The following is a 25,436-nucleotide window of genomic DNA, read 5'->3' as shown; positions in this document are numbered from 1 at the left end:
AGACCTCTTCTTGTAAGAGCACTAATCCCATCATGAGAATCCCGCCTTTGTGACTTCATCTAAACCTAATTACCACCCAAAGTCCACACCTAATACCATCACATTGCAGGTTAGGGTTTCACCATATGAATAGGGGTGGAGGAGGGGGACATAAACATTCAGTCCATAACAATAGTTTGAAAAGCCAGATCAGAAATAGCTCTGACGTCAGTTTGCATTTGGCAATGTTGTTTAAGGAAACTTTTGGGACAGTGCAGGTTCTTGGGTGCTCCTGTGTGCTGTACACAATGTTTGCTGGATACGGAGCAGGTGCTCTTGCCTTTTCTGAGAACAGGTTGAGAACTTGCTGGAGAGGTGGGATCTCAGGTCCCACCTAAACTTGTTGAATCATAATGTGCACTTAACCAGATCTCCAGAGGTTTCCAAAACACATTCGGTTTATGCCGATACTACTAGAGATTCAAGAAGGAGGAAGCAACCTCATCAGCAAGATGTTCAAAATCTAGTGATTATGTGTTGGCATGGGGGTGAGGGTGAAGCAGAAGACAGTAAGACAATTATACATTTGACATTAAGGGAGCCCAATCAAAGATATCTTTGCTCCCCAGTGATCCAGAACCAACTATGGGACAGACAAAGGAGTCAGGAAGTCAGGGATTAAGATACCAGCTTTATCACCAAGGATTTTGGGAGCCCATGGCTCAGAACGTGGCTTCTTGCCACAGAACCACAGAAATAGAGACTTCGTCATTAGCACACAGGCAGTGCTTCCCCCAAAACAAAAAGGGGAGGGGAAAAGCACGCTCAGAGTACTAATTTTCTATTGCTGCCACACTACCAAATTACCACAAATTTAGCAGCTTACACCACACCCACTTATTAGCTCATAGCTCTGTGGGTCAGAAGTCCAGCTGGGCCGCAGGGAGTTCCCAGCTCAGACACAAGGCCACAAACCAAGGTTTTGGCCAGGCTGAGCTCTTATCTGGAGGCTTTGCGGGGAAAATGCACTTCCAGGCTTCACAGATTATTTGCAGAATGCAGTTCCTTAGGACTACAAGAGGAGGTCCTGTTTCCATGCCGGTTGTAGCCAGGGGTCACACACGGTGATTGCTCTCCATGCTTGCACGTGGCCCCTCCCTCATCCAGTCAACAATGCATGCACAGCGGATCCTTCTCTACCGCATTTCTGCCCCAGTCTGAGGAAACTCCACTTTTAAAGGTCTCATGTGATCAGATGAGACCCCCAGATACTTGTCCTTTGGGTTGACTCCAAGTCAACTATTAGTGACATCGATCTCATCAGAAAAATTCCTTCTGCCATGTAACATAGCCAGGGCATGACACCCCATCCTATTCACAGTCTTACAGATTAAGGTGGGAAATCTTGGGGATCTATTTTAGGATTCTGCCTACTATGCTTGGCTTCCATTCCCAAAGCTACTAACCAAGCACTTTAGTCTTTTATAGTGGAGGATAAATGGGATTGTGGTAAGAGGCCAAGAAGTTTACACCATAGAATCTCACTCCACACAGAAACCAGGAATGTCATTCCACATAGAAACCTGAAATCAGGGGCGCCTGGGTGGCTCAGTGTGTTATATGCCTCTGCCTTCGGCTCAGGTCATGATCTCAGGGTCCTGGGATCCAGCCCCGCAGTGGGCTCTCTGCTCAGCGGGGAGCCTGCTTCCCCCTTCTCTCTCTCTGCCTGCCTTTCTGCCTACTTGGGATCTCTCTGTGTCAAATAAATAAATAAAATCTTTTTTAAAAAAAAAGAAAAGAAAAGAAACCTGAAATTAACGTTTCCCTCTTACCCAACCCACTCCTCAATGTATTCAAATAGCTAAAACACAAAGTAAAATACAGTTCAGTGGTCATTCAGAGGACATGGAGAACATGAAGAAGCAAATATTTGGTTCTTGAGAGAAAATTTCGTCTGAGGCGCAGACATCACCTTCAAGATGGTGATGGAAGGTAGCCCTTAATCCTGTAGGACTGTACAGAAGAGCTGGCTCTGAAGTTGGGGTGCATTCTGTGACGGAGTTTGCAGAGCAGAGGTGTGGCAGATCAATCTGGATGTACTATATGAAATTAATAGAGGCTCCCTTGTGGGAGACCTTTGCAGACCTTTGCAGACCTTTGCAGGGAAACCTGGTAAAGGGCCATAAGAACCTGAACCAGAGGATGGCAATAGGAACAGAAAAGGGGGATAAATTATAGCAAAGTAACCAAAAAGAGGACTCAGCAGCAGATTGGATGAGCTCAAAGATAAATCCATGGATCCAACTTGGAAGCCAGGAGGAGGAGGATGCTATGAGCAAAGCAAGAAGAGCTAGTTGGGGTGGGACCTGAGGAGTCTGACCTTTGGTAAAATGCACACAGCAAATGTTAATTTTCTCACGCATCTTCCATCTTCAACACACACACACACACTCACACACACACACACACACACATCTCAACTTTGGGCTTTCCCTCTCTTGGCCATTCTACCTTTCTCCTCCCTCCTCCACAAAGCCCCTACCTCCCCCTCCCTACAACCATTCGCTGCCCCTCGTCCTCTGCTCCACTGAACGTCTTCTAGCAAAGGTCACCATGCCTCCCCTAGAGACAAATCCAATGTAATTGTTTCAGTCATCATCTCCATGGCCCCTCCTTGGCCTTGGCCTTTGAAACATGCCTTTCCTCTCAAAATTCCCATGTTCTTTTGTTTTAAAGACTCTATTATCTCGGGGTGGGGGGAGGGGTGGGCGGGAAGGCTCAGTGCGTTAAATCTCTGCTTCCTGCTCAGGTCATGATCCCAGAGCCCTGGGATCCAGCAGGGCATCAGGCTCTCCCCTGCTCAGCAGGGGGCCTGCTTCCCCCTCCCACTCTGCCCGCTTCTCTGCCTACTTGTGATCTCTCTCTTTTTCTCTGTCAAATAAATAAATAAAGACTCTATTCTCTCCTCTATCTCCTCCTAGCTCAGTCTCCTCGGTGGTTCCATCTTTTTCTAATCAACTCCTTAGATGTTGATGGTCTTGGACTCTGTCCATGCTCTCTTCTCCCCAGACACAGTCTCCGTACAATGTGAAGCCACTGTAGATCTGTGAGGACCTCTGTCCTCCAGTCCTGGCTATTTTCCCCACCAGCACCCACAGCTCCATTCTGTTCATCCAAAGCCGATTCTCGTGTCTACCCGCACACCCCACCTCTTCAGGTCTTCTCTACTGCTGCTCACGGCACCCGGGCCCGAAGTGGGGAACACTCTATTCTCCCACGACCGCCCCCTCTTCCATCTCCATTGTTCCCACCCGAACACAGATGTTGACAGTTCCTTGTGGGACAGCCACAGTAGTTCCCTCCCCCTTATCTCTGACCCCTCCCACTCACCTCTCCCCTCGGACAGATTTACTTCCCTCTAACATGTATTAGTCCTGTTGTTCTCCAGATTTCAAGGCTTTCATAGAAGCCATTGCCCTCACACTGAAGTGCAAATTTCTTCAGCTTCCTGTGACCTGTGTCTTGGTGAGCACACTGACCCCAGGCTCACACTCCGACTAACTATACTAACACTATCATGTGGTTCTATTTCACAAATTCACATCTTTTCCTGCTGACCCTTCCACCAGGAGCACCTTCTCCCCTACCCCCTCCCACCTCCCCAAACCCTTCCTCCAGCCCTGCCAACCGCCTGGTAAAAGCCTACCTAGCCTCCAGGAGTCACATTAAGTATCACCTCTACTGTGAAGGGAGGCCTTCCCAAGCACACCAGGTGGTATGATCTTTTCTTTTTCCTGTACACCTCCCACCATCTTCCTGGCGCCCTGACAGTCCACCGACACTCGGTAACACAATCACACTCCATTCTTCTCCTCTGTCCTTTGTTACCGACTAGCCTAGCACTCTGCCTGGCACATAGAAAGCTTTAGAGAACTCTGCGGGAAGGCGATCAGGTGCTTCATATCTAGGAAAGTCCCAAAGATGTCATTTTGAAGGAGTGGAGGCAGGAAAGGACTAGGAAATTATTTAATATTTATTAAGAATTTAAAAGCTAGGGATGCCTGGGGGGCTCAGTGGGTTAAGCCTTTGCCTTCGGCTCAGGTCATGATCCCAGGTCCTGGGATCGAGCCCCGCATTGAGTTCTCTGCTAAGCTGGGAGCCTGCTTCTCCCTCTCTCTCTACCTGCCTCTCTGCCTATTTGTGATCTCTGTCAAATAAATTTTTAAAAAATCTTTTAAAAAAAGAATTTAAAAGCTAAACGGACCTTGACTTGCTCCTCAAACTCTGTGGATGGCCAGAAATAACTTCAGACTGTGACTCTTAGACATTCGAGATTTGCAGTGTAAAGAATTTCAGGGATAGTGTCTAATGGAGATGATGAAACAGGGGAGGATCAAACTGACACACGAGATTAGAGCTTAATTTGTCAGAGCTCTACAGAGCATACCCATGAAAATACATAGCTGTGGTCAGAAAGAAACACAGCTCATCATGCATTCACACCCGTGCGTGGACATCCGTGTGCGTGCACAGGCACCCGTGAGCAGATTACAGTGACGTTGTCAAGTCTCCTAAACCCTCTGAGTGCGAGGTTCCTCATCGGTAAAACGGAGATGGTAATGGTGTTGTGGTAAGGATTCATGGTGTTGCTGCAGCAAGTTATATAAAAGCATTTTGGCCATTACCTGGCACTTAGTAGCATTCAGTGAGAGGAAGGGAGAAAGAAAGAAAAGCATGAATCCCTGGGAGAGAGCTGGAGGAGGGTAGGGGAGCCAAATTGAGGTCTTGCAGCCATAAACACCCAAGACATCTCCTCTCTTACAGTTCAGGTTGTAGCATCTTTAACAACTCTTTGGGCAAATGACCGCCAACCTCCACAGGTGCCACCTCACCTGCAGACCTCCCCTGCCCCTCCCCAGCTTCATGGTGTGCCCTCATGTGGCCTCAAGCCTACGGACACGGGACAAAGTAGGGCCACTTCCAACAGACAACACACACCCCTTTTAAACTTCGCTCACTTTTGCCCTTGTTTTTAGGTTAAAAAAAAAATGTGGGTTTTTCTCTCAGAACCAGTGAAATATTAGGTGTGTAAACAAAACATTTGCTTTTCTACTTTGCTCCTTCTGTGTCTCAGCCTCTGACATGGAAAGGCTTCTTAGGGTCCCATGAAAGACTTTCCAGGGTGGTTTCTAGAGATTTTCTGCTGGGTCTCTTTAATATGAATTTGGCTGCCTGGTTGGTATTACTGTTGTGGACTCTTTCCCATGCTCATTAAAAGTGAACTTACTAACTTCAGGGTACATTTGATATTTCTTACCTTATCATTCATAATTAGTGCAAATGATTTTCCTCTGCTCTATTTTTTAAAATCTGTATGGAGTTATTTTATGTATATGCAAACCACAATCTTGGTGTTTTGTTTTGTTTTGTTTTAAGGATGCTCCTTGGAGACAGTACCTATTTAATTGCTTGAATCTTTCATCATAGGGCAGTCTTGTAGAACCCCTTATTATTTTAGTTGCTCTTTTTGCTTTGGCAAAAAAATATAAGACTGAGGAGCTGTAAATCTTGTTCTCCTGCCTATTTAAACAGCGTCTGGAAATCTGAAATAATTACCTCCTTTCTTTGTTTGAAAAAAAAAATTAAGATATATTAATATTGTGGAGTAAAGTTGAAAGCTTTAGGTCTGCAATTTTTGAAATGCTCAAATCCTAAGGCTTTGAAAATGGTGTATCTTCCATGTGAATCATTCAGTGCTGAGCTCTGTCATACAGGCTAACCCAGTAATTTCAAGATCAGAACAATGCATGTAGATATGGAAAGGAAAGAGAAGTAGCTTCAGATGACGTTGCTTAATGGGTTTACCTATAACTGTATATGCAGCAGCATATAGTAAGTGAGTCATATATGACCATTAGCGTATGATGGTTATTTTCAGTAATAACTGATATCATTATTTCAAGAATGTTATTGTTATTTCAAGAATGAGAGGTTTCAGTATAAATAATCTGCCTCCTTAGCATAGGGAAGGAGAGTAAGCAAGCAAGGAGGAAATATTTCTAAACTGTCTTATTGGAAGTAAGTTATGATAATGTTTACCTATCGGGTTTTTTTCTTTCAAAAGATGCATTCAAAATTATTTATCCTCATGGCTTTAAAAAACTTGTTGTTACTTCTTGCAGTTCAGTTGTGCTATAATACCAATTTTCAAGGGTTTTGGCATTAAGTTAGGGTTTGGTTTTAATTTCACCTTGAATTCTGATTCACTTTTACATTCTCCAAATGGATTTCTGATATTCATATCACATTAGCATCAAATACAAAGCTTTAAAAAGGTGATTGTATGAAAGATAAAGATTCAGCACTAGCTAGCAGTGGAAAATATTTGTTAAAGTCCCCTATAACCATGTGCAAATGTAACAGTTCATTTGTTATTTGCTGGTTACTGTTTTAAGCTATTCCTGTGCCAAAGCTGACAATATACTATAAAGATCTCCAGTGCTAAAAAGTGCGAAGGGCAATCGGCCAACAACAAAAAATTAAAATTAAAATTAAAAATAAACAAATTTAGTTTTCATACTTGCATGTATTACTATTAGAATAAAATTCATCAACTATCAATAAATTTGGTGTTTGCCGTCAGTATATTTATACAATTATTTTTATTTTCCTACTTTCTGTTCTTTCAGAATGTGTACACGGAATGAATCCATCTAGAGATGTTCACGGTATGTTGGATTCCAAATTATATTTTAAATAAAATATGCACATTCATACGTGCATATGGATGATTTTTATCTTTGTAAATCTATAAGTAACTTATGACATAAATTAGCCAAATAATTGAGGCTCTTTTTTTTTTTTTTTGCTGATTCAAAAATACTTAAAAGCTGTTCTTCGTATTGTAAATATCAAACCATATAAAACATTCCAATGAAACTTTAAATGATACCCTCAGTACCGCAGAGTAGTTTACCACAGGTGTATTCTGCTGTTATTAAATGACTCTACATGACTCCCTGGAAAAAAAAAAAAATAGAGCTTGGCTTCTATCTGTTATTACCTAGTTTATTACCTTTGTTACTGCAGTGGCAATGCAAAACTTTTATGAGGGTAAAATGTTTACTAAGCATACTAAATTTGAAAGAAAATTAATTTTAAAAATTTCTCAGTTTGCTACTTGGGAGCTGCAGGATTATGGTGAACAGTTCACACTTGAAGCACCACATCCTATGAAAACATTCATATGGAGGAAGGATATGGTGACAGAACGAAAGAATCTTGTCCCCCAAGTAATTAGATTCCAAAAGTAAAATAATCTCAAAGCCACATCAGAGGGTGGGGGGGAGAAGGGTGTTTAAATTCTAATGTTGAAAACTGGACCCTGTGTACAGCAGGTTATTTGCACAGACGTTAACACCTTACTCTCTTCACAAAAATATTCTCCATCCTTGTGACATTGTATCAACCGCACCAGTTTGGTCCAGAAACACTAGCCAAATACATTCTCTGGTTTTTATTTCATTGAAATGGTCCACTGAGATAGAAAAAATTTTCTTCTAGAAATATGGCATTTTTAGAAATGTAATCTTAGAAATATGTTACTCACAGAGGAGAATTTTGATTTAAGAGAATGGTTGAGAGGGTTTTATTTTATTTTTGAGAGGGTTTTAAAACGGCAAAAGTGTAAAATATTTAGGTATTTTCTGAGACCACTTTGTTTTATATTTACCTTAAGTTGAAGAAAAAGGTCAAGGAACTGTTATTTTTCCCAATGAAATTGATAGTTTTCTTCCAACTAACCAAATAGTACTTTAAAATTTCCCTGTGAAAACTTACATTTCATTCCTGTTATGAGCACTATTGGAGTTTCCCCCACGCAGCAAATTTGGAAAAATCCATCTTATAGCATCCGCCCAACACATCGCTTCGTTTTTGCTTTTTTTTTTTTTTTTTTTTTTTGTATCATGACAAGAGTAAATTTTAGTATTATTCCAGGAGTGAATGTGGTAATGTTTCCTTTCCTTTCTTGGAAAGGCGAAGGAAGGGAAATTCTATATTGCCGCTAAAATGGACTCTTCTGGTGAGAAGGAACTTTTCATTTCGTATGCGATGATGAACTTTGTAAGGTCTGTAAAAAGTCTTTCAGACTAAGGGTCTCTAGATACGCCTTAGCTGAGCCTCACGCTGCCTGCTTTCCATTCATTTCAGTCCCTCGACAAGGAAGATTGCTGCATTTTGTTTGTTTCTTGTTTTTAAGTGTGCACCGCACGGCGCAGTTAGAGCCAGCGCAGGTCCCAGGAACCTTAAATGCGCGGCGGCCGGATTTAGAATAAATCAGCAAAAGATTTTCCTGCTCTTATCATCCTTGTCGACGTTCAAACTCGACATTTATTGGTTGATACTCGGCTGAGCAGCGCCCACAGTGCTGCCCTTGAAGGGCTAACTTGATGCATCTATCCCCGTACCTCTTTTGGGGACAGGAACTTGACCCCGCCAGGGAGACCGCCGCAGAGTCCGACCCGCAGCCCCTCGCAGGGTTTAGGGTTTCAAACCGCCCAAGCGTCAGAGGACCCTTCTTCTCTGACCTTTCCGCGGGGCGAATTACCCCAGTCCGCTATATCCCCCAAATCAGAGCCCGTTTTCGCTTCTGCCAAATTTTTGTGCACCCTCTAGGTCTGCGGAGGTCCCGGGGGATGCACTGTGGAGGCGGTCCCCAGGAGCGCTCGGTGCGCTCTTACAGCGATGTATCTGAGCCGCGGTAAAGGGGTTTAAGTTGCCCCAACTCGTCCCTAGGGCAGGCAGCGTCCGAGCCCGGTCGGGGGCCGGCAGACTAGGAGACTTGGCCATTGCGCAATAGTTGGAATCGCTGCGCCAAGGTGGAGAAGGGACTTTTGTGGGTCTTTACTCCTGAAATTCGGCTTCTTCAAAATCATTTTTAAGGAAAAAATAAAAAGTTTTCGGAGACCCCAGACCCATGAAAACAAACAAAATGCAGCAAGTTGCTGGTTGTTCTCGGGAGTGTCCCGGGTGTCCGGGAGAGGAGGGAGGGGACGGCCCACCTGGGGAGAAGCTCGGAAGGGCAGGAGGGAGCCGAGGCCTCGGGCTGGGGGACGGTGCCGCGGACGCCAGGAGCACCCACGGTGGCGAGCTGGCCGACCGCGCAGTGCGTGCATAGGGGTTTCGGGAAGAGACTCTGATGCGGGCGGGTCAGGACAGCGCAGAACCCCGCGGAAGGGTTCCTGCGCCACCAGCTCCGCCGCCCGGGATAGTAGGGGCGGGAAGCAGCCGATTCCAGTCGTTTCTCCCCAAACTGGTGTTGCTGCTAGAGCGACCCACAGGCCAGGGGGAGGGCGGCAGAGTCCCGCGCCATCGGGGGCGTTCCCGGGCGCCCGGGGCGGCAGCGAGGACGGCTGCTGCCCCCTGGCGTCCGCCCCGAGCCCGCGGCCCGCAGGGACCTACGGGACCGGCGCCAGCCTCCCCGCGGCTCCGCGCAGCCCTTGCGGCCTCTCTAGTCCTGGGGCAAGGGAAGCAGCCTGGGCGCCCGGGAAGGGCCTACCCGGCAGGCCCGCCCTGACCGACGCATCCGTTAGGCCCCAGCCGCAAAGCCCAAGAAGAATTCGGCGCGACGGCGGCCCCAGCACCCTAGCCGCGCGTTCGCAGTGGGGAAGGAGGCGGCGGGCGGGAGGGGCCCCCGCGGGGAGGGGGGCGCGGGAGGGGATCCCCCACACCCTCGGGAGTTGAAGTGGATGTCTCCGTGTTGAGGGTGGGGTGAGAGCCCGCCCTCCCCCGGGTGATGAGGCCCCCACGGCGGTGGTGGGGGCGGAGTGGGTCCCCGGGGAGCTAGGGAGCCCCTCGGCAGGCGGGCGTGGGGGGGGGGGGGTGAGGGGGGAACGGGCCTTGCGCGCCGGGGTGGGGCCCTTCTAAGCTCCGCGAAAATGCCCCCGGCGCCGCGGGGACCGACGCTGGGGAAGTTCCCGCCCGCGCGCAAAGCCGGGGTGGGTTCAGCACCCCGGGCCGCTCGGGCGCGCGGGGGCGGGGAGAGGAGCCAGAGCCGTTTCCGGGGAGCCGGAGGTGGGTGCAGGGCTCGGGCGACCTGGGCCCAGCGGTGGGCTTTCAGTGCCGCCTGCGGGGGAGCCGACGCTCCCAGAACAGGGAAACAGCCCAGCGGATGCTTTCAACTTTCCCGGAGCTTGTTCTTTGGGGTCTTTTCTGATCCCGACACTCCTTTGCTCGCCGCGAAGCACACTCAGACTGAGTGGGGCGCGCTGCATAATTAAGCCGCAGCCCAGCCGCGGTGAAAACACCAATTAAAGAAAACAAACCAAGAGAGAAAACTAAAAACACAAAACCATGTTGTGGAGACCGAGAACCGTCTGGCCTCACTAAATGAATCAGCGCCACTTCTCTACTGCTGCCCACCCGGCTCTGGTGCCGCGCGGAGCCGCTCTGCGGCCCGGCCCTCGGCCCTCCGGCCCCCTCGCGGCCGAATCCCACCCACGAAGAGGAAGCAGAGGCTCGGCCGTGGGTGGCCGCGCAGGGCCTGGGGCCGCCCCGGGGCTCCGGCGCCGGTCCCGGGAGCCTCTCGGCGGCCGCTGCATCTCCAGGGAGCGAGGGGCGCCTCCGTCCGGCTGGTCTCCGGCCCCGGGGCCGTTCCCGGCACGGCGCGCGGCCCAAGCCCTCCCTGGGCCAGCCAGCCTCCTCTCTTCCCACATCCTCCGTCTCCAGACCGCGGCCGCCTGTGGCGCCGCTGCGCACTGCAGCCCCGGGCGGGCGGCCGCGCGACTGTGCATGTGTGCAAAGACGCAGGGCCGCGGTTCGCCCCAGGGCGGGGCCTCGGGCGAATGTGTGAGTGTGTGCGTGTGCGTGCGTGGATGCGGGTGCGCGGGGAGAGCGGGGAGGCCGCGGTAGCCTCGGACTCTCCGCGGAGGCCGCGTACAGTAGCGCGCGGCGGCGGCGGCGGCGGCGGCGGCGGCGGCGGCGGCGGCGGCGGGGGCGCGCGGGCCAATTCCAGGAGCCCGCGGCGGTGAGCCGCGCCCTGGCTGATACCGGAAAGGCCTGTGATTGGACGGCGGCCGCCCCTATGCAAACGAGCTGAGGGAATGGAATTCCTCGGGCCGGGCTTACAGTAAAAGCACGTTCATTTCCAGGCACTCTCATTCATAGAGCCAGCGGGCGCAGGCGGGACGGGTGCCCCGCGGCCGGACCCAGCCAGGGCACCACGCTGCCCGGCCTTGCGCCGGCAGGCACCTCTTCCTGGGGCTCCTGGGGACGCCAGAAGACAGTCAACCCTCGCTGCTGCTTCTTGACCTGCGTTGGAGCTACGATTTTTTTTTTTTCTTTCTCTTTCTTGAATGAATTGGTTTCTTGGCTGGCTGTTCAACTTCTTTCCTGCCCGTGAACTTTTCCCCGGTTGTTTCCTTTGACAACTGCAGGAGAAAGTGTGCTGTGCTTCGAGGCAAGCCGTGAAGTTGCGTGTGCGTGGCAGTGTGCGTGGGAGTGTGACTGCGTGTATAGTTCGAGCCGCCCCGTCTGTTTCGATCAGCGCTGCGGAGCCTCTCCAGGCCCGCTCCACCTGCTGCGGTTCCGCGGTGATCGTAGGTATAGGTGCGTCCCGGCATTTAACCGGCCGGCGCTGGGGCGACGTTGGAGGAAGATCATCTCACTACTGCCCAAGTCGGGCTGACTCACCGAGTCGATGTAGACAGCGGCTGGCTTCGGAAGAGTGCGTGTCTGCGTGCGTGTGACTCGGCGGCTGCTCAACTCCCACCAACCACAGGATCAGCCACAAACTTAACCAACATCCCCAAACCCGAGTTCTCAGATGTGGAGAGCTGTACTCTGAGTGTCATCGACTTGGACTTTTATTTTTCCTTTAAGATTAGCTTTTCTTTGAAAAACTGAATTTTCTGAACTGAGCGTTTTGCCAGAATTTATTAAGAAAACATGACAAGTATTTCTAGCCCAGCCCTTCTTCAACTACTGAAGATTATTTTCAAGGCTACTTAAAAAAAGAATCAGCAGCGTACATTAATGGATTTCTGTTGTGTTTAAATTCTCTACAGATTGAATTGTAAATATTTTATGAAGTAGAGCAAATGTATATATTTATATATACGTGCACATACATTAGTAGCATGACCTTTGGAAGTAGCAGCTCTTGCTTTTGAGGACCGAAGCCAGTTTTGCATGATGAAAGTGGCTCTGTGTACGGACGACACTCGTATATTTTGTGTTGTACTGGGACTTTAGACAAAACTCACCTGGAAAAAAAAAAAAAAACTGACAGGCGATTTACTACTGGAACTTCCAAATTATGTATTTGCTGGTCCTTTTGCTCTCCGTATAAATATTTTAGTAAGTGTATGGGAATTTTTGCCTCCGGGAACTTTTTTTTTTTTTTTTTAACAGCCAGAGACTGAAGTTAAACTCTCAAAGCAAGATTCAGAAGACAGTTTCCCTCGGCATTTGACTTTGGATTCTAGTCGCCCAGTTTTTAAAGCTTTAAGCTGTCGGTTGCTAGGAGCCCTGCCGGGTATAAGGCTCACCGGCATCACAGAACTGCCCCCGCTCCTGGACTGTTAGTAACTTGGTCTCCCGCCTCCCCCCAGTCCCCTTCCCCCCCGCAGCAATAAAGGGCCCTGAACTTGTATGTTGGTCTCCCTGGAGCTGCTTGCCGAAGATCCGCGCCCCTGTCGCCGCGTGGTAGGAGCTGTTTGCAGGGTCCTAACTCAATCGGCTTGTTGTGATGCGTATCCCCGTAGATGCCAGCACGAGCCGCCGCTTCACGCCGCCTTCCACCGCGCTGAGCCCGGGCAAGATGAGCGAGGCGCTGCCGCTGGGCGCCCCGGACGCCGGCGCCGCCCTGGCCGGCAAGCTGAGGAGTGGCGACCGCAGCATGGTGGAGGTGCTGGCCGACCACCCCGGCGAGCTGGTGCGCACGGACAGCCCCAACTTCCTCTGCTCCGTGCTGCCCACGCACTGGCGCTGCAACAAGACCCTGCCCATCGCTTTTAAGGTACTCGGCCCGGAGCGGGTGGCGGGAGGACAGGACGGGCGAAGGCCGGCGGAGGCCAGGGGCGATCAGGGAGGGCAGTGGCCTGGCGGGCGGGGCCGGGTTCTAGAAGGGGGCCGGCGCTGCCCCCCGCGGCCCCTGGTCCGTCCTCCTGCTCTCGGGACACCGGGGATGCTGGGTTGCAGTGGCGATCCTCGGTGTGTGTGTGTGTACGGGGGAGGTGGGGTGGGACCCGCAGGGGCTGCCTCCAGGGAAGACTGAAAACAATCTGGATGCCCCCAGAGGAGTCCAGTGAGGGCCGCCCCGGAGCTCCCTGACAGAGGTCCTTAGCTTTGCTATAAAGTAGAAAAAGTTTTAACCCAGCTCTGGCAAGCCTGTCTGCTCCCTTGCTTCTCCCCCGACCTCTGGCTTGACACCCAAGCCTTTCTGCCTCCCTCCGATGGAGGCATCAGGAAATAAAGCTACTTTTATACTTTCGGGTCAGTGAAAATAAACTGACAAGGAAAACTGTCAAGGCTTCCTACCCCCACCCCGTCTTTAACAGTCCCATCGAAATTAGCATGTCCAAAGTCCACGGAGGGCGTAGTTAGCTTTGCAAAAGTTTTCTGAAGAGTTTTTTTTTTGCAGCTTCTAGTTTGCTCCGCCAGAAGCCGCAAGTAGCGAATCCTGTTTCTTTTCCTGGAACCCTCCCGAACCTTTATCTCTGGCTCACCTAGATTAAGCCTGGGGCCGGGAAAGGTGGCAAGGCTGTCTTCAGCGAGTCGGGGTCTAACCCGCCGGGGGCATTTCTGTCTGAGGAGGCCGGTGGCATGGATTCCGCAACTTAAGATGAACCGCTCAAGGGGTCCTTCGTTCACTTGAGCCCCTAATCTTGCCGTCAAGCTGCCTTTAAAACCCTCGGCCTTCAAGGGGAATATAGAAACAGCACTGGGCGTTTTAAAACCACCCACACTGAAAAAGTAAAATTGAATTTAAAAACAACAACCACCACCACCGCCTCCCCACCTCCTACACACACACCCAAGCCAAAAACAGTAGAAATTTGGTTTTGGGGGTGGGGATTCTATTCTTCTGTCTTGAGGGGGTTTAAGAAGGGGCAACTTGTTAGTACAATCTGCAGTCATTCCCTGTTCTTTTTGAAAGGTCTGAGAAAGGCGGTGGCGGGGGGAAACTGTAAATATGAGCTACTCTTTCTTTTTAAGGTAATTGTGCCCTTTAAAGGGGAGATGAATTTAACATAAGCTTTTTCTTCTTCTTTTTTTTTTTAATGGTTCCAGGCCTCTCCTGGATCTTGATCTAGTTACAATGGGCAGTGTTGGCTTTTTTATAAAGTACTGTGGGAGTTCTTTAATTTTAAGCTTTCTGCACCTTCCGAACTTACATTAGGATTCCTAGAACAAAAGAAAATATGTCATTGCCTATGTCTCTAGAAGTGCCTCAGTGTTCTGGAAGCAGAAGGTTTTGAGGGGAAGGGAATGGGGAATGGGTCGAGCAGCCCACCTGGGCTATTTCCCTGCTGTCCTTCATCTCTGTAGATTTGGGTGGTGAGCTTATTTCAATTTTAAATAATTCCAATCGCTTGACCTAAACAGGCTCCTCTAGCTGGAGGACAGGACTGAGTCCACTCAGTGACAGGGGACTAGGCCCTGGGGCCTCTTTCAGATAAGAGCAGAGGGAGGAGACAAGCTGATAATCGCCCATAGGGTCATTTAAACCCGGTGCCCCTGACACACCAACCGAGTGGGTTCTAAGATCTTTGGCTTCCTTTGGGGGTAAATCAGGATCCCTTCTGGATGTCCCCTCCTCTGCCAGGAACCAACGCCCAAACATATCAAAACACTAAGTGATTAATAATCTTCAGGAGGTGAAGTGATGGAGTTTCTCAAGCCTCCCCAAGACAAGCATTATATATTTTTTCTAAAACACTGTAAAAAAAAATCATATAACTTGCTTTTATGAGGCATCAGGGGATTCTTTCCATAGAAATCTTAGTAACCAAAGAGATTTCTTTTTTCAAAATGATAATTGACTTTAAAATAAAATTTTAAAAAATCGGATTTGTTTTACTGAGTAATAGTTTGTCATCTCCTAAATGACCAAGGCATAGTTCTCTTGAAAAAATGTCAAGTGGGTCTTGAGAACATATGGAGGAAAGGGAAGGAGAGCGGAGAAATGAGGCCACTTGAGTAATATCTGTCAGCACTCCGTCCCCGTCAAGAGAGGCCTCTTCCTGAAGGACGCCTGCTCCCTGCACAACTGAAGGGGCAGACAGCATTTTCAGTGAGGGAACGAACCCAACGGTTAGGCAGAGAAGCAAGCTAGCCTTCACAAGGTGACTGTGTCCAGGTTGATTGCTTCTGTATCCTTGGCCCCAGTCCGCACTTAGCCATCTACCTGCCTCCCGGACAGTTTCTGTACAAATTGCGACTTCAAAATGTGGATTTCAAATAAGCCCCAGACAATCTTTTTCAGTAGTTCGTCGGTAAACAGTGACTATATTCCCTGCAATAAGGAGGAGGTCGTGCGAAGCAGTGATAAAGTCTGAGGATATTGATGAACAGAGCATTTAAGTGATGCTCTCCCAGGCCCTGAAATCTTAGGTGTAAATCCCCTGTTTGAATCTTAGAAACTAAAGGGAGACTTCGGATTATGAATTTTTCCTTCAAATAGATGAAAATCTTCCTATTTGCTTATCCTGGACCCCAAAACATACCCCGCCCTCATTTTTCCCATGGAACACCTTTATTTTTTATTTATTTATTTATTTATTTATTTATTTTAGTATAGAAAAGAGAGCTATTTTACTGCTGGGAAAATCTTCAATTTGCTACGAGTTACCCACTATTTCCAGAAGCAGCCTAAAGAGCTATGTAGATAACTGAGGATATATATGTATTTTTAAATACTGCAGTTTTACAGTTTGTTTAGGCCCCGGTACACCAGGGTCCAAAGGCATAAACATGCCGTCAGCAAGTTCAGAGGTTTTGGATGCTAATAGTCATATTCTTTCCGTAAGAAAGCAGTAAGTAGTGTTTCTGTCGGCAAGATTGCAGTCCCTAGGTATGCATTAAATGTCATCTTGGCTGAATTCTGGGTTCCACTCCACAGCTTTCTTTGAAACTCTGGAAAATTAAGGGATTTGAAATAAATGAATTGTAACTGTAATTTCAACCTAATTAGAGTTGTTCGAAATGCCAGTTTAAACTGTGAACAGCCTAGCCAACCCCAGTGTGGGGAGACTCATGAAGTGCATAGGAGGGCTGATGTTTTGCCCAACTTCCTGATACTTTAAAAACAGAGAAGTAAAACGAAATATGAGATATCCTTTGGCCAGCAAGTCCCTTCTTGTCTGTTTGGTCTGTGTTAAAATGTAAATGTTTGTGTTTCCTTACCTATTGTTTATAGCTTTTCATTCCAGTTCCTTCTTTTTTTTTCTGTTTGAAGTGAGTTTTTGTTTTGTTTTTTTTTTTAATGCTGCTCTTATTGTCTGTCAGTGGGACAATCTGTACCAAATTAGCAGACGTGTTAGTTTTAATTTTTTTAATTTTTTAATCTAGTCTAAGTGTGCTTGTTAACAATTAGACAATATATGTTATTACTGTAATTTAATATTCTCCCCTATCCTCCTGCCAAAAAAAGAGAAAGAAGATCTCTCTGAGATCAATAAAATACAAAGCAAAAGAAAATTATCTTCAAGCACCCACATATCTTTGGCCTTTGCTGCATTTTTTTTAGAAAGGGAGGGGTAGAAAGGGTTAAACTGCTAATTTTGTTAGTCTTAGGTTCCAACATCAACAACCATTTCATATTTAGCCACCATGATCATTTTACTCTATATTTGTTTCTACTTGGTGAAGGTCTCCTGAGTTTGCCAAAAACTGACAAGGATAGTTTTGGAAAGAGGAGAGAGGAGCAGAACAGGCCTGGAGCACCGTGAGAGGAGCCAGTGAGAGGACGGTGATTTAGCATGCATTTTGGAAGACAGACAACAAGATTTACTTATTTTAACCTCTTCCCAGATTCTTCCCCAACAAGAAGTTACTCAGTTTGAAGACCTCGTTTGTTAAGTATAACTAAATGTCGGATTAAAATAGAGAAGCCAGGTCATCACAGGGAGATGGGGATGAGGAAGTAAAAGTATCTGTTCAAGGAGAGCATTTCAACACTGTGAGCTAATTTTACAGAAGGAAGTGAACACAGTGAGAGAAAAAAAGTGGAAAAAATGTTCAGAGACTGAAAAAAGCAGAATAGAGCCAGCACATTTTGTGGGTATAGGAGAAAAAAGGTAAAATATATAAATAACTGATCAAGGAGATACATTTCAATGATGTTTTCGAAACAAAAGGGAATCGTCGTATTACTGCTCTTAATTAAAAGGCAACAAACACACTTATAATGGGAACGAAATATCTAATTAGAGAGTGCTTGGGGAATAAATAGCTGTTGTTTTTAAATCTCCTTCATAGAAAACATGCCCAGTATTGAGATGGAAAGGATTAGGAAGAAAGATAAAAGCCCAGACTGTGCTCCACAAAGCAAGTGGGATAAGACAGGTGAACATATCTATCTATCGCTGGGCGGGCTCGTTCTCCTGGTCCCCTGGCCCCTTGTGATGAGATGGCTTGTCCTCCCTGTCATACTCTTCAGAATATGAAAGCTGATGTATCATCAAGGAATAAAAGCCAGAGATGGTCACCTGGATGACACGGGGAAGGGGTTATGGCCAAGCAGGCAACAACGATGGGCATTTCGAGAAACAATGGCTCTGCTATCGTACAAGGGAGCCTATGGCAGCCTTATTTACAGGCAGAAAAAGGGAATTGAAAATATAGGTTTTAACCCAAGTATGTCATGATGCTTAGGTTAAAAGGAATAATAATCCCTGGCGAATTCATTGCTCTTACAACTCAGATACAGAATGAAAAAAGTGATTATATAATTGAATGATTAACACAAAATTCACTACTGAGAAATTGCCATGAGAAGTATCAGAAATGATAGGAATAGGAAAAAGTTGGGGCATTTTGATTTGAAATCCTATGACCACTTTAAAAAAATAGGAACAATGGAAATATAGCTAATAATAATTATCTAGCCCCTAAAAAATCTTTTCCAGAAGAGTCAAATGATGGCCAAGAACTAGAACCAACTGCACAAACCATCTTTATGTCATGGTCTTCAGAGCATTTTACCTTGAAATTACTGCTTTTTTATGACCTGAATGTCAAAAATATTATCTACCAGTTTTCTTCAGTAGCCCTATTAGGAAATCCATTCCTATTCAGTTACATTAAAGGAATTCCTAAAGATCGTCTGGGCTTGGGGAAGACCTCAGTCTTCTATCAGGACATAGTTGACACATCTAGGGGACCCACAGATATAAAAATGCCACATAGTTCCACTCCTGAATTCAGAGCAGTAGCCGAAAGTGAGACCCCTCTTCTCTGAGGTCTGTTGACTTTGCAATTAGTAATAAGCAAAGAGTAGATTTCTCATTTTTTGCCTTGCATGCCAGAATTCCCAGCTACTGATAATCAAAATAAGAGAAGCAAGTAGCGGGTCTCAAAGAGGAACTACAAAGGGAGAGTGATTCAAGAATCATCAGCAAGTCAGTTGTAAAGATTGAATTTAATTTTAGCAGAAATAAGTTTAAACACCTAAAAGCAAAGTGAGCCCTGTGAGGCCTGTGACGTCTGGATAAGCGAGCAATGGGTCAGGTTATAAACTTACAAACAGAAGACATTGCATTTCTTAGATATTAAGATGATTGCATTCATGAAAAGGCAAAGTTTTCAAAGTCCTTGCAGTTTTGTCCCAGCTGCACCTAGTGACCTTAGGTGGCTTTATTAGGTGAATGTTCTAGGACTCCAAAATTTATATTTAGTTCTGCATAATGGTGTTCAAAGAAATTCTTCCCATTAATAACTGTCTTGTTGTCTTGCTTATCCCTTGCAAATTTAAAGAGGATCACTGGGGCACCTGGGTGGCACAGTCAGTTGAGCTTCCAACTCTTGATTTCAGTTCATGTCATGATCTCAGGGTCATAAGATCAAGCCCCATTATGGGCTTTGCACTCAGATCAGAATCTACTTGAGAATCACTCCCACTCTCCCCTCCCCCTGCTCTCTTGTGCACGCACTCTCTCTCTCTCTCTAAAATAAATAAATATATTTTTAAAAAGGATCACTTAATTTTTATTTTAAAACAATTAACATCAAGTGTACTCATTTCTGATGTCTGCATCTGTCCCTTGGTTGGTGTTTAGGTGGTGGCTCTGGGGGATGTCCCTGATGGCACTCTAGTCACTGTGATGGCTGGCAATGATGAAAACTACTCAGCTGAATTGAGAAATGCCACCGCAGCCATGAAAAACCAAGTTGCAAGATTCAATGACCTCAGGTTTGTCGGTCGGAGTGGAAGAGGTATGTATCTGTCGAAACTAAAATGGGAGTGCAGGGTCTTACATGGCAACAAATCCAAATTTCAAAACTTCTAGAAGTGTCTGTGATGTTCTAGAAATGCCTGTGATGTTCTAGAAGTTTCTGTGATGGGATCCCTGGAAGCACAGCCTTTCTTGTTGATACTGCTACTTCAAGCTTTTAAAAATTACTGATTTAAAATGTGGTATCTTTTTAAGAATCTACCTTTACATTGTTGCTTTCTATTAATGAATTAGTTTAAGGGTGATTTGGAACATGCAAAGCATGAATTGTGAATTTCAAGGAAATTCCTCCCATCTTTACAAAAATGTAAAAATATAAAACTCACCATCACAGAAACTACGATGATACAACTAGTAATCGTTACTTGATAATTATAAAAAACGTATATCATGGAAGCCTTTAACTTAGAATCCATGTGCTATCTATGACAAAGAATAGAGTTTCACAAGATCACTTGTGACCATTTTAAGAGATGTACAGTAGATGGTTATTGAAATGTGGTTTCAAGTAGATTTACCATTTTGTGATAAATATGAAGACACATTACCATTCTGGTTTGGCAAATGTGATGACATTTATGACCCTCCTGTCACATGTAATGTGGATGCCTTCTTATTATTTGGGGGAGTGGTCAGACCCAGTTAACATTTTAGTACTGATCTGTTCGAGACTGGATTACCCAAAGGAACTGTTGGGTCAGGGCAGTTCACATGTGTGGTTTTATTTTTCTGTGCCTGTTACTAAAGTATTAGAGCAGAGAGAGGAATTTTGGCCCGTAGTCTCCTCTGGTCTCCAGTTATTTTCAAATATTGTGTTTTCTCTGTATTGTAAGAACTGAAGTTGTATTTTGTAAATAGCATTAAGTACTAGAGGTTTAATGGAGGGGGGAAGGAGAGTTTTGAAAATTTCATTTTCATAATATGTATTGAATAAGCTAATGAATAAAAGGTATTTTGAGTATAATAAAAAAAGGGATGATAAATACATGAACATCAGATGACTCTCGTATTAAAAAAAAAGTAAAGCATAACCAGTGGACATTGAAATATAAGACTAATCATTACTCTTTATAAAGACATTCAAAAATACAAGAAAATCTGTGTTTGATTAGTCAAAGAGGGGAAGAGTTAAATGTGTGTTGCAAAAAGGACCTTCCTTTTTGCTGTCTTAGCCGCCCACAGTATTTTCAAAAGAGAATCCTAGGTGGAGAAAATTAAAAAAAAAAAAAAAAAAAAACAACGAAACTTATAACGTGACTGAAAATATATGTTCATAATACTAACTATGTTAATAATAGGGTAATACAAAGAAAATTATATCCACTTATTGAAAGCAGGAGGATCCTATAACATATGAAAGCATAAAGTCATTAAATGGGTTCATTTGTTATATTAAAAGTCCCCGCCTTTCCGTAAATGGAATTCACATTATGATTCAGAGATGTGTGTTTGGAAAACATCTTGAAGGCTTCAGATGAGGAGCTGGCAGAGCAGGTGAGAAGCCAATAAAACACAAAGGCCCCAATTGCTTGGCCTCTGCCTACCAGCCTAGCTGACAATCTTAATTCAGTTCTTGTGGTTTTATTCCATTAGGGACGATGGCTGAGACCCCCCCTTGGGTTGCCTTTCCAGGGAAAGTCCTATCGTCGTAGTGTGCGTCGATGAAGGACCCCGTGTCAGGCTTTGGTTAGAGAAGTTTGGGAACCATGAAGGGATGGTGCCTGTGAAGCTTTCCCATGAGAAGAGCTGTAGGGCTTTGGGGCAGTGTGCAGTAAGACTGGGATTTTGAAAGCAGCGTGCTTCCTTTTCTGGCATGGAGGGCTGGGCTCTGGTCCCTCATTGGCCATTTCTGTTTTGAGTGGGTGACTAATAGAGGTGCCTTGTGTTTACTTGGGTAACAGTGAACTGTTTCCCCAAGGTGTGGATTGTTTGCAGTTGGCTGCCTTATTCGTGCCAGTATGCCCTAGAGTTTGCATAAAACCCAAAGAGTGAAATAGCTATGACCAAGGCCAGGCTGTCTTCAGATAACCTGGAACGAGAAAACGGAAGAAAATGCCATAAATGGACAGTATCTGTTTTGAATGGGTTCTGCTTCCTGGGGGTGTTCGTAAGCAATCCAAAATACAGGAACCCTAATTCCATGTTTGACCCGATTCTGGTTACCCTGTGTATTGTTGGTCTTGAGTGGGGTTGTTTTTCTGTTTGTTTGTAGGGGGTTTTTTTGCTTTGTTTTGTTTTTGTTTTGTTTTTTTGGTCAGTACTACAAAACAAAATGAGCCGTCAGGAGGCTCATTGGACTGTGTTTCATGATCTCTCTCCAGTCATAAAATACAACTTGATTTTACTCTCTTGAGTGTAAGTGTCAACAGCAAAGCCTGCCAGATTTTTTTTTTTCAATTTGCTTCCCATTATGAAGAGAACAGAGGATTCTCACTAATTTTGACAATTAGTCTTAATCTTCCTCCCTGAATCTTGTCCTTTAAAAGTTTCATTATGTTTTATGAAGCGATCGTAAGACTATTTACTGTTTCATTTTCTGTTTCTGAAAATGTGCCTGAAAACACGTCATTGGCATCAACACGCCACCGTGGCCGAGAAGGTCCTGGCTGTCGGCTCATCCAAACATTTCAATGCCAGGTTCGCATTCTGTCAAACAGCACTGATCCCATGGTTTCTCAAAAGGGCTTGGTTCTCAGTTCTAAAGGAAGGGCAGAGAAAGAAACTCCCTTTTCTTTTGCTGCTGCCAGTCCGTGGAGTTTGGAAAACATGGAAGGGCTTTTCTCTGGTCGACAAAACTGATTTGTCTGGGCCCTGGCTCCTCTCCAGGATCACATCTTATAACCTCAAGTTCAGCCTGCAACTGGGAAAACCTGCCCATCCGGCTTTTAGGGCCTTGCTGACAACATTGGCCCCTGAAAAATATTGGTGAAGGCTTCATGTCTGAACTGTCTTCCTGTTTCCCCTTCCCTCCTTTTTCTCCTGGCCCATTTAAATTTCATACGAGGGATACTTTCCCCTTAGGGTTTGCTCCCTCTTGATTTAGTGTCTCCATAGGACTGGACTCTGTCCTTGCAGGGCAGGAGGAGTGGGCAGCCCCCCGGGGGTGAGAGGTGATGCCGAGCACACAGATCGTTGTTCAGGACTTTCGCACTTAAACCACACGTTCTGAAGAACCGACCCTCACCCCCCGGAACGTTGAAGTTCAGGATCAAAAGAAGTTCTCTGGGGCAAAGTTAATTAGGAGTAGCTTATGTCAGTTGATGTCAACAATTGAGGCAGGTTACCACTGGTATTTTCAGTTACAAGAAAGCGTCTCATGGCTGCCGCTGAGAGACACTGAAGAAATTTTAGCAGGGAGAACTGGGAGTGCTTCTGTTGCTGTTGTAGTACATAATCAGTTGGAAAGGAATCCATTAATCAGGGGAAACGGCTCTAGTTAATTCATTTTAGAACCAAAGAGGAAATCTACCAGACCGTATCATCAACCACATCATGAAGGGGGAAGAGAATCCAGTGCAAATTTCCTCCTAATTCCTAAGAATATGATTTTTTAATCTTTTGGGAACATCATAGATAATTGTGAAAATCCTTTTCTCCCAAGGGGGGAAAAATATGCATGGGCCCTTCTACCCAGAGTTGCATGCACAGTTTCAGTTTCCAGGACTGTTGAGGCTCATTTGTGGACCTTCTGGGATCCACGGGCCACCGCCCCAAAGCCGAGCATCTGTGAATTTGGAACGTTGCCTTGACCATGGAGGGCTGGCCTCGCACTAGGCTGCACCGAGTGGTTAAGTGGAATGTGAATAAATGAACAGACAAGGTGGACATCCTTCTTGTACCCTGTGTGTTTTGGTAACACCTGCTTTTATTATAGCCAGGACCAGGTTTCTCTAATTAGGAAAATGATCCCATTCAAACTGCTCGTCCAAACCTCCCAAAGGCCATCAGGTATGCACACATGCAGTCCTTCTCTAGTGAATGCCGAAGCTCCCCTTGCCCCTCACCTGTCCCTCCCGTCACACACACCCCTGCAGAGCTGCAGCGTGAGTCCACCCTCAGCCCCAGGGGGTCTGGGCGTTCTCCCATCGGTTAGAATGGGGTTTAATTCCTTGGAGGAATTTCTGTTTATGTTGACCTCCCGCTTTCAAAATAGTTCCCCTTTCCAATGCTTTTAAAAAATGAAATTCCTTCATCGTGTTCTTGCTATGGATGTCTTCCCAGACATAATATTTACCCCGTCACAATCTGGGTTATTGCATATTTGTGTAATGTTTGTTACTTAAGGCAGTTTCATTCTTACAGGATTTTGCAGTAGTTGAGGAACAGTATGGGGAGGTGGCTTTCAGATGAGTGAAAGGCTATGGCTGAGATGGAGGGAAAGTCCATTTGAACTGTCCTGGTGTTCTGCACGAAAAGAGACATGTCTTTATGGAGTGGTTGTTACTAAGAAATGGTCGGAATGACTCACAGTATTATCATAGGACCCAAGTCATTCTCCCTTCCATCCCAGAGTCCCATAATGAGGGGCAGGAAAAATGGCTCTGACAACCCCAGAGCTGTTCCATGGGCAACATTCAAGATAATAAAGCTAGCAATCAGATCTCCTGGAGAAAATACCGGGAAAAGACATGATTAAAAGCAACAACAATGAAAAAAGACCAGCTTCGGAGACACCAAGCCCCAGGCAGCCCCAGCAAATAATTCCTTTGGATGGCAGGTCGAAAGCTGATGTCCCTGATCTGATGGAGAATTCATCTTTAGAGATCAGGTTTCTCATTCTGTTTCCCTTTTGCCAATAAAAGGGTGGCAATCCTTTCTCAAAGCAAGTAGCTCCCTACCCCCAGCCACTACCCCTGGCAGTCCTGGTTTCTGCTAATACCATGGCGAGGACCAGGAAGGAAAGCTCTCTTGGAAACTGCTTGTGCCTGGAACATAGAGTTTCACAATCTATCTCTTCATGGTTTTCTTGCTGATTTTATGAAGTGCCAGACATCGACGATAGTCTCAGACAGCAATTTTTAAATGAAACTAATGGTATGAATACTATTTCAGAGTTGGTGGTCGGTTGCCCCTTCCGTGCCGGCCAGCTTGCATTTGGTCAGGGCCGTTGCTTTCGGTGGGGACCAAGGACTATCAATCAGAAAGAGCCTCCAAGAGAAATAATGGTTGAATGATTTTTAGAGCTTCCTGTTTCAGCAGCAAGCATTATAGACATAAACAGTGAACCGGCCAACGGCTGCAATGCTGCTCTGGTTCTAATAAATCAGTTTTGTATTTTCTTTTTGTGCTGGTTGGCAAGGGGCGAGAGAGGGTGGAGAAGATGGGTTATGGAGGAGCAGAGTCTGTGTCATTTTTTTTTTTTTTTAAAGAAAAATTACTTGTCAGAAACGAGAGAGGGTATACTGTCTGGTGACTGTTCTCTTTCTGTTGGTTATGAAATGAGTCCAGATCAGTAAACGGATATTTATAAGGAGTCGTGTCCTGTCAGTGGAGGTTCTGTGGCTTTGGAGGATCTGTTGGACTTTCAGTCGGTGTGTCGGGGGGGTGGGTACGTGTGTACACACGGGCTCACCTATCCGTCCTCCCACTGAGAAGTCTTCTTGGGCCAAATTATCTTTGGGACTAAATGAATGCTAATCGCATCTTCTCCCTGAAGCCCAAGTGATGCAATTGACAAAAATTAATAAGTGAGCAGCGTGGACTGAGTGTTCGTAGGAACACTTCCAAATACGCTGCTTTTATCTGTTCATTCGTGGGGGGTCAGGGATGAACTGCTGTTCCTCGAGATTTGTATTTCATACCACACCTTAGTGGATTCCTGGCAAGGTCTGTCCCCCTTCACCAGTGAGTCCCGCACTCGGCAGAGTGTACATAGTCTGACTGAACTGTCCAAAATGGAGCTCTCCTTGGCGTACGCTTTGCCTTGCATGGATTTGGGACTCAGACATGTGGCCCAGACCCTGTTGGCCTACAGTGGGCGTGGATCCGTAGGAAGTCTGT

At 46.1% G+C, this 25,436-nt stretch overlaps 1 protein-coding gene across 10 annotated transcripts in view; it reads left to right on the top strand.

Moving 5' to 3' along the window:
- The window catches only part of RUNX1 (RUNX family transcription factor 1), a 263,627-nt gene that overhangs the window by 160,438 nt on the left and 77,753 nt on the right, over positions 1–25,436 (top strand). For 6 of the 10 annotated variants that reach the window (XM_032354432.1, XM_032354441.1, XM_032354406.1 and 3 more), the window contains 3 exons: positions 6,669–6,707; positions 12,744–12,997; positions 19,260–19,416. In XM_032354432.1, coding sequence (XP_032210323.1) covers positions 6,669–6,707; positions 12,744–12,997; positions 19,260–19,416 — 450 coding nt within the window. Of the gene's footprint in view, positions 1–6,668; positions 6,708–9,882; positions 10,054–11,049; positions 12,337–12,743; positions 12,998–19,259; positions 19,417–25,436 lie in introns of those variants that run through there. The other 4 variants (XM_032354474.1, XM_032354396.1, XM_032354465.1 and 1 more) reach the window with 4 other exon arrangements.

Source organism: Mustela erminea, chromosome 1, assembly GCF_009829155.1.
Source record: "Mustela erminea isolate mMusErm1 chromosome 1, mMusErm1.Pri, whole genome shotgun sequence".
NCBI lineage: Eukaryota > Metazoa > Chordata > Mammalia > Carnivora > Mustelidae > Mustela > Mustela erminea.
This window is presented reverse-complemented; position numbering and strand designations above follow the sequence as displayed.